Source organism: Tupaia chinensis, unplaced genomic scaffold, assembly GCF_000334495.1.
Source record: "Tupaia chinensis unplaced genomic scaffold, TupChi_1.0 Scaffold000502_1, whole genome shotgun sequence".
Classification (NCBI taxonomy): domain Eukaryota; kingdom Metazoa; phylum Chordata; class Mammalia; order Scandentia; family Tupaiidae; genus Tupaia; species Tupaia belangeri.
In genome coordinates this window covers 622,843-631,235 of record NW_006160014.1, presented here as the reverse complement: position 1 = coordinate 631,235, position 8,393 = coordinate 622,843, and the positions used below count along the sequence as shown (strand labels likewise).

Sequence of the window (8,393 nt, the reverse complement as noted above, 5' to 3'; positions counted from 1 at the left end):
GGCGTCCGCGCCCCTGAGCACGGTGAAGATGTTCTATCATGTGAGCAGGGCGTAGGGCGGCGGCGAGGGTGGTCGAGAGGAGGAACGAGGCTGGGCGCTGGGAGTAAGGGGCCACTTCCGCTCCTTGCCCTCGCCGCACCCCAGGCTCACTCCATCCCGCTTTTCTCTCAGATCTCCCTGGAGCACGAGATCCTGCTGCACCCGCGGTACTTCGGTCCCAACTTGCTCAATACGGTGAAACAGAAGCTCTTCACCGAGGTGGAGGGGACCTGCACCGGGAAGTAAGTGCCGCGTGCCTGTAGCCGCGTCCCCACTCCTCCTTGTGCAGGGGCTCCCATCCCCTCTGAGAAGCCCTCTCACAGCCCCAGGCAGCCAATTGCTTAAGATTGCGCTCCCACGGCTCCCTCTGCAAGGCTGCATAACAGAAAAATCGTTCATTCAGCTCAGGTTGGTCATTCATTCACTGCGCAAAGCGTATTTAAAACTTTTGCTTTGGGGGGAGTCAGCAGGTGGCATGGTGGTTAAGGCACTGGATTCCCACAGGGCTGACTGGGGTTGGAGTCCAGGACCAGGCGACTTGCTTTCTTGCTTTCTCAGTGTTGAGCTTATGTGCCCGATAGCAAAATTTTAAAATAATAAATAAAGTTAAATAAACAATTAAAGACAAACAAACATACATTTTTGCTGTGTGCCAATCCCTGGAAACATGAAATGAAGAAGATAGGAGTGAAGCTAGCCCTTATGGAGCTCACAGTGTAATCACTATTTGCATGTCTGGTTTCTCTGTGTGATTCAGTTCTGGCTTTTGCTATTCCCTGGATATCTCCTTTTGACACTTAATATGTTTACCGGCCTAGTGATCAGGTAAAGCAGATTGAGAGTTTAGAGGGAAGGAAGACAGTCTTGGGCTCTGCATAGATGGGCCTCTAACTGGGTGATGCCAATGAGCTGGGGACTCATCTCAAACAGTGAAGTACTTTGGCCTCCAGGATCAGAATAACCTGGAGCATTTCTCCAACATACTGGTATCTCATCCCTGCAAAATGAAGACTCTGTAAGCATTTCAGAGAATCTGAATTTCAACCAGTTCTTCCTACATGATTCCAAAGCATCACAGTTTGAGGTGGATTGGTTCAAGGACTGGCCGTTTATTGTGAGATTACAAGAACAATGTTTGACCTCATAGTTACTGATCTATGTCCCATCTTCTCTCTTGATCAGTAACCTCTCTTGGGGCAGGGATGCCATCTACTCCTTTTTGCTCTCCCTAAGACCATTCATTGGCTCGTTGACTTCTGATGCAGGTGGCTTTAGAATCTCTTCCACACACAGTGCCTTTGTCTTTCTCATCCTTGCAGGTATGGCTTCGTCATTGCTGTGACTACCATTGACAATATCGGTGCTGGTGTGATTCAGCCAGGCCGAGGCTTTGTCCTTTATCCAGTTAAGTACAAGGCCATTGTTTTCCGGCCCTTTAAAGGAGAGGTTGTGGATGCCATTGTCACTCAGGTCAACAAGGTAAGACCATAAATAGGGGAGATGGTGGGATGACCCCTCAGAATATTTGGGTTGGGACCATTAGGTATCATGGTGGCTGAGGTGGTGGATTCCTACATGGCCAACGGCAGTTTGAGTCCTTGGCTTGGCAGCTTGTTTTCTCACTTTCCCTCTTTCTCCCTCTCTGGTCAAATTAAAATACAATAATAAATAAAATTGAATAATTCTTTCAAAAAGTAAAAGAAGATTTGGGTTGATTCCTTTTATCTCTTCCTAATTCTGTTTGTATCCTGCTTTCCCTCTGACTCTGCTGTTTTCCTTCTTTGTGCTTGTTTTCTTACCTTTCCCATTATGTGGTACTCTTGCCCTGCCTTGACCAGGGGCATGTGAATCAATTTTTTAAAAAAATTTTATTTAATTATATTGTCATTTTTTATATTTTATTTATTTATTTATTTATTTATTTATTTTTTGGAGAGATTTTTGCTATAGGGCGCGTGCGCTCACCAGACAGACAGAGAGAGACATAGAGACAGAAAGTGAGAAATCACTCCCCAGGGGGGATGGTCACACCATTCTCTTTCATTCTCCTCTTGGGATCTTGGGCATGCACGCACACGCGCCCGACATGAGTTTTAAGCCACTGGGTCCAGGACACGAACTGCGGTCGACTACATGGGAGTCTAGCGACATAGCCATTACGCTGACTGCTGGTTCCCTATATTTTATTTTTTTGAAGTTGACGTGAGAGAGAAGGAAAGCAAGAAAGCAAGCTACCAGGTCCAGGACTCGAACTGTGGTCAACCATGTGGGAGTCCAGATGCCTAACCACCACACCACCTGCCGGCCCCTCGATTTTTTTAAAAAGAGTTCATTTTATTAATTATTACTTGAATTTGCTATAGGGTATGCACACTCACCAGAGAGAAGGGGGTAGAGAGAGAGAGAGAGACAGAGAAAGTGAGAAAGCAGGGGACCATAAGATGGCGTAATGGTTATATCGCTGGATTCCAGTGTAGTCCACTATGGTTCGATTTCCAGGATTCAACAACTTAAAATTCACATGTGTGTGTGCATACCCAAAGTCCCAAGAGGAGAATGGAGGAGAAGGGATTGTGGTATGGCCACCCCTCTGGGGAGGGGGCTGATTTCTCACTTCCTATCTCTTTCTCTCCCTGGTGAGTGCACACACCCTATAGCAGAAAATCTCTCTTAAAAAATAAATGAAAAGAAAGAGAATAGCTGCCAGGTTTCAGGAGTTGAACCACAGTCAGCCATCTGGGAGTGCAATGCCTTAATCACCGTGCCACACCACCTCCCAGCCCTTGCAAATCGATATTAATAGTTATATTGTTGGGTCGGCAGGTGGTGTGGTGGTTAAGGCACTGGAATCCCACATGGTCAACCACAGTTCAAGTCTCAGACCTGGCGGCTTGCTTTTTCACTTTTCCTTTCTTTCTCTCTAAAATTTCTAAATTTAGAGATAGTAATTAATTAATTTAATTAATTTCTAAAATTTAGAAATAGTAATTAATAAAAATGAATAAATAATTCTTTTTAAAAAATCATATCCTTAGAAACCTACATTGATTAAGTAATTACTGTAAGCCAGGTAACATGCAAAAACCTCCCAAAGACTTAGGCAGATGTTTCTTTTTGTTTCTTATGGAAGCTGCAGCTTAGATAAGTGTCTTAGGCAAGATCATGTGGCCAACAGGTTTTCAAATCTTGGACTAACAAGCCCCAGGCTTAAACTTTTTATTTTATTATAGGACACATGTGCCCACTAGAGACAGGAAGAAAGGGAGAAAGTGAGAAAGCACCACTCAGGATTGGCCTTGCCACAGTCCCTTCTCCTCCAATCTCTTTTTGGGATTTTGGGTACATATGCACACCTGGCTGTGGTTTCTTTGTTTATTTATTTATTTAAAGATTTTTGCCATAGGATGTGTGTGCTCGTTGGAGATAGAAAGACAGAGATAGTGAAATGGAAAGTGAGAAGTCACCCCCCAGGTGAGATGGCCATGCTACATTCCCTTTTCCTCCATTCTCCTGAGATTTTGTGCATGCATGTACTTATGCCCAGTGAGATTTTTAGGCCGCTAGGTCTGGGGCTCAAACCATGGTCCACCCTGTGGAGTCCAGTGCCTTATCCACTACGCCACCTGCTGGGCGAGGCCTAAACTTAAACTGTGCTATATTTGCTTAATTTAAAATGAAAGGGGGCCAGCTGGTGATGTTGGATTCTACATAGCCAACTGTACAGTGCGAGTCCCAGGCCTGGTGACCTGAGGAACATGCAGTGATTGCCTAAGGTCCCAAAAGGAGGGAGAAATGGAGAAGGGATTGTGGCATGACCAACCCTCATACTGAGTAGGGGTGCTTTCTTGCTTTCCCTTTTCTCTTTCTCTGTCTGGTGAGAGCACATACTCTCTGGCAAAAAAAAAAAATTAAGGAAAAAATAATAAAATGGAAAGTTAAGGAACCAGATAGCTATGTAACAGTAACACATAGTGTTTTGTGAGGTTGAGTCACATGGGAAGTTTAGGTTGTTATCTGGGGACCTCCCTGAATAAGCTGTTGCTTGTCCATAAGGAGCTGAAGGCTGGGAGTGGATCATGGTGTCAAGACCCTGTTGGGATGCTTTCTTTCTCTGTTGCTTATGGAAGGAATAAATGAATAAATGTCAAAAAAAAAAGTAAAGAAAAATAAAATTCATATTGGTTTTAAAACAAATAATATTTTTTGGAATCAGTCAGAGATGAGAAATTGAAAAGACTTTGGGAGACTGATATAAAACAAAAAACAAGATTGTTCATTTTTCTTCTAGGTTGGACTATTCACAGAAATTGGTCCCATGTCTTGCTTCATCTCTCGACATGTAAGTCTAGGCACTCTGAATGGGACTAAGGGAGAGACACACCCACTTGTAGCCATCTCTTGGTGCCTCCATTTAAAGTACTGACCCTGGCTGGCCCAGTGCCCTGGTAGTTGAGGGAGCTGGATACCATGTGGCCAGCTGCATGGTTCAAGTCCCAGACCTGGTGGGGGAAAAACATGCTGGGTGCATGTGCTTGCCCAAAATCCCACCTGGATGGACAGAGGAAGAGAATGGTTTGTGGTGTGACTATGCCCTGTTGAAAAGTGCATTCTCTTCCCTCTCTGTCAAGCACATGTGCCCTGTGGCAAAATTTAAAAATTAAAAAAATTAGTAGATAAAGTATTGATCCAATCTTATCTTTCTTTTAGTCCATCCCATCAGAGATGGAGTTTGATCCTAACTCTAACCCACCATGTTACAAGACAATGGATGAGGTAAGTGGGTAGGAGGAAGTCAGTGGGGGGGGAGGTGAGAATAAGTCACTCTGAGGGAGAGTATTGGCCTGGGGAATGCCTGAGTACACTGTTCCCTCCTTTCCCCAGGACATCAGCAGGATGATGAGATCCGCTTGAAGATTGTGGGGACCCGCGTGGACAAGAATGACATTGTGAGTCTTGCCTGCCTCCCTGCCCATACCAGGCAGAGCTGAGCCTTCTTGATTTCTTCCCACTCACAATCCCTGGGGGTTTTGTGCTCTTCTGCTAGGAAGATGGCATGGGTGGGCAGAAGACCTGGGGCTGGGGGGTGGTAGATGGCTCATTCACCTTGGCTTCCTTTCCCTTTTTACCTTCTCTTTGCAGTTTGCTATTGGCTCCCTCATGGACGATTACTTGGGTGAGTGCCTGATTGTGTAGACTCGGGCTGTTGCCTGGGGAAGGACTGTGTGGGTGGGGAAATGAATATAGGATTTAATGCCAGAGTTAGAGACTTAAGAAACTGTAACGCTGTGTCTTTGGAAGATGCAGGACATGTGTCTTTGGGATGAGAGGTACACAGTCTTGGCACCCCATGCTCTGGGTCTCACTGACATGCTTTTCCTGTTCTCACAGGGCTTGTGAGCTGAGCATGGGAACCTCACACCTTGCTTGGTCCTGATCTAGGAAGTCTGACAAGTGTCCGTCACACTTCTCGTTATGCAGAGACCCAGTCTGGCTGCTGTTGTGGAGACAAGGAAGTTTCCTTGCCCCCAAAAGACACCTGGCACTTCTGGCTTAGCTGCTGCTCTGGGATGTTTTCACTGTGTATTGTAACCATAAAAGATCCTTGGTTCTCATGGAAGTGTTCTTTCTTTTGGTAGGAACAACACCTCTTTTGCTTTTGTTTCTGTTTTTATCAAAGAGTCTGTGGGGCCAGTTGCTCACTAGCCCCTCTGCTCTAATGCCTCAACTAGCCCCAGCCACTCAGGGAATCTGACTGATCCCTTTCACCAAGGTCACAAACTGACCTCCTTGAAGGCAAGGCTCTGATGTTGTGTCTTCAGCTTCCTGCAGATGTTACTCTGGTAAAAGCTGTTCTGAGTCCTAATCTAGTTTCAGAGTGTTTGCCCTGCTCTTGCTGTTCAGAGTAACCAAGAGAGGGCCAGCTGGTGTGGTGCTGGTTAAGGCGGCTGGATCCCAGCCAGCTGGATACCATGGTTGGCTGCATGGTTTTGAGTCTTGGACCAACAGCCTGAAAATCATGCTAGGCACATGTACATTCATACCCAAAATCCTAAAAGGAGAAATGGAGGAGATGGGGTTGTGGCATGACCATCCCTGATGGGGATGGTTTCTTACCTTCCCTCTTTGTCTCTGGTAAGTACTGTCTCTGGCATGTGCTCTCTGGCAAATTAAACATAAAGATGGGGCCAGCATATGGCATGGTGGTTGGGGTACAAGGCAGACCACAGTTAAAGTCCAAGATGTGGTGGCTTGCTTTCTATCTTTCCTTTTCTCTCTTACTCTGGTCCAATTAAACATTAATAAATAAATAAAAGAAGAAAGGAGTTTAAAAAGTAACCAAGGGTCCAGCAGGTGGCATGGTGGTTAAGGCAATGGACTCCCACATGGTCAACTGCAGTTTGAGTCCCAGACCCGGCAACTTGCTTTCTCACTTTCTCTGTCTCCCTTCCCCCATCAAAGTAAAATAAATAAAGTTAAATAAATAACTATTAAAAGAATTATCTTGGGAACCAGCAGTTGGCATAATGGCTGTCGCTGGACTCCCATGTAGTTGACCGTGGTTCAAGTCCTAGACCCAGTGGCTTAAACTCATGCCAAGTGCATGTGCGTGTGTGCCCAAGATCCCTAGAGGAGAATGGAGGAGTAGGGATTGCGGCATGCCCATACCCCCTGGGGGTGATTTCTCGCTTTCTGTCTCTCTGTTTAACTCCTGGTGAGTGTACGTTGGGGGTGATTTCTCGCTTTCTGTCTCTGTTTAACTCCTGGTGAGTGTACGTGCTCTATAGCAAAAACCTTTCAAAAAATTATATTTACTTACGCATTTATTTAATGTCACCAGAGAGGGACAGTGAGTGAGAGAGAAAGTGAGGAAGCAAGCCATCAGGCCTGGGACTTGAACCACTTGAACCACGGTCAGCCATGTGTGAATCCAGCACCCTGAACCACCTGCTGCCCCCAATCATTCTTAAAAAAAAAAGATAACCACTGATAGAAAGAGGGGAAAGGAGACAGCAGATAGAGAGAAATGAACTAGAGAAAAGTAAGCTCAGAGAAGGTGGAGTCCCAACCTAGCCCTTCCTAAATTAGATGTATAAGCAACAGGAACCATAGGCCAGCCAGTGGTGTGGTTAGAACAGCTGTATCTCATGTGGCTGACCATGCAGTTCAAGTCCCAGACCTGGATGCTTCAAAAACACTCTGGGCTTGTGCGTGTGCATGTTCAAAATCCTAAGAGGAGAATGGAGGTGGAGGAGAGGGCATTGCAACATGGCCACCCCTCTGGGGAGTGCTTTCTCACTTTCTATTCCCCAACTCTGTATAGCAATTTCTTTTTTTCTCCCTATTACGAATTTAATTTAGAGGTGGGGCCAGCAGGTGGCATAGTGGTTAACTGTGCTGGACTCCCAGATGGCCCACTGCAGTTTGAGTCCTGGACCTGGCAGCTTAACTTTCTCACTTTCTCTTTCTCCCTCCCTCTCTGATCAAATTAAAATAAATAAATAAAATTTTAAAGCTATTTATTTAATTTTGTTTATTCATTTTAATTTGACCAGAGAGAGAGATGGAAAGTGAGAAAGCAAGCCACCAGGTCCGGGACTCAAACTGTCATCATCCATTGTGGAGTGTCCAGCGCCTTCACCACCATGCCACCTGCTGGTCCCTTTATTCCAAATTTAAAACAAACAAAACAGGAATCTTTATTTCCTGACCAATCACTGTACTAAACTGAATATGTAAGAGACTCATAATCTAGTTAAGGTAACAATAAAAATACATAAAATGCCTACAAAATTAGACATCCCTCTCTTCCCTCACACTGGACCTTTGCTATTTGTTTACCTTGGAATGCCATTTTCCAGTTTAGTACTCAGCACGTACTAATCTAGCAAATTATAGTTCAATGTTTTTCAGGTTTTTTTTTTTGTTTTTTTTTTAATTGCTGTAGGGTGCATGTGCTCGCTGGAGAAACAAGGAAAGTGAAAAAGCGGGAACCAACAGTTAGCGTAATGGCTATGTCGCTGGATTCCCACATAGTTGACCGCAGTTCGCATCCCAGACCTGGTGGCTTAGAACTCACGCCAGGCGCGTGTGTGTGCGTGCCCAAGATCCCGAGAGGAGAATGGAGGAGAAGGGATTGCGGCGTGACCATCCCCCCTGGGGGTTGATTTCTCGCTTTCTGTCTCTATGTCTCTGTCTGGTGAGCGCACATAATGAAAAACTATCCAAAAAAAAAAAAAAGAAAAAGCACCAGCAGCAGTGGCAGGATGATCATGCTGCAGTCCCTTTTCCATTCTCTTCTTGGGATTCTGGCCACACATATATGTGTCTGGCATGTTTTTCAAGCTGTTGGTTCT

At 45.2% G+C, this 8,393-nt stretch overlaps 1 protein-coding gene across 1 annotated transcript; it reads left to right on the top strand.

Annotated features, from left to right (window-relative positions):
* Window positions 1-6: 6 nt before the first annotated feature.
* On the top strand, window positions 7-5,651 carry POLR2G (RNA polymerase II subunit G). Its single transcript, XM_006156561.1, has 8 exons — window positions 7-40; window positions 172-281; window positions 1,359-1,518; window positions 4,328-4,378; window positions 4,747-4,816; window positions 4,921-4,985; window positions 5,179-5,212; window positions 5,428-5,651. The coding sequence occupies exons 1-8, from the start codon at window positions 29-31 to the stop codon at window positions 5,439-5,441; spliced, it is 516 nt and encodes a 171-aa protein (XP_006156623.1). The 5' UTR covers window positions 7-28; the 3' UTR covers window positions 5,442-5,651.
* Window positions 5,652-8,393: the final 2,742 nt, after the last annotated feature.

What these genes read in the sequence shown, in the direction of transcription:
- POLR2G (XM_006156561.1), top strand. An exon ending in GAGGGGACCTGCACCGGGAA is followed by an intron (nt 282 to 1,358) that starts GTAAGTGCCGCG and finishes TCATCCTTGCAG; the next exon opens with GTATGGCTTCGTCATTGCTG. An exon ending in GCGTGGACAAGAATGACATT is followed by an intron (nt 4,986 to 5,178) that starts GTGAGTCTTGCC and finishes TTCTCTTTGCAG; the next exon opens with TTTGCTATTGGCTCCCTCAT.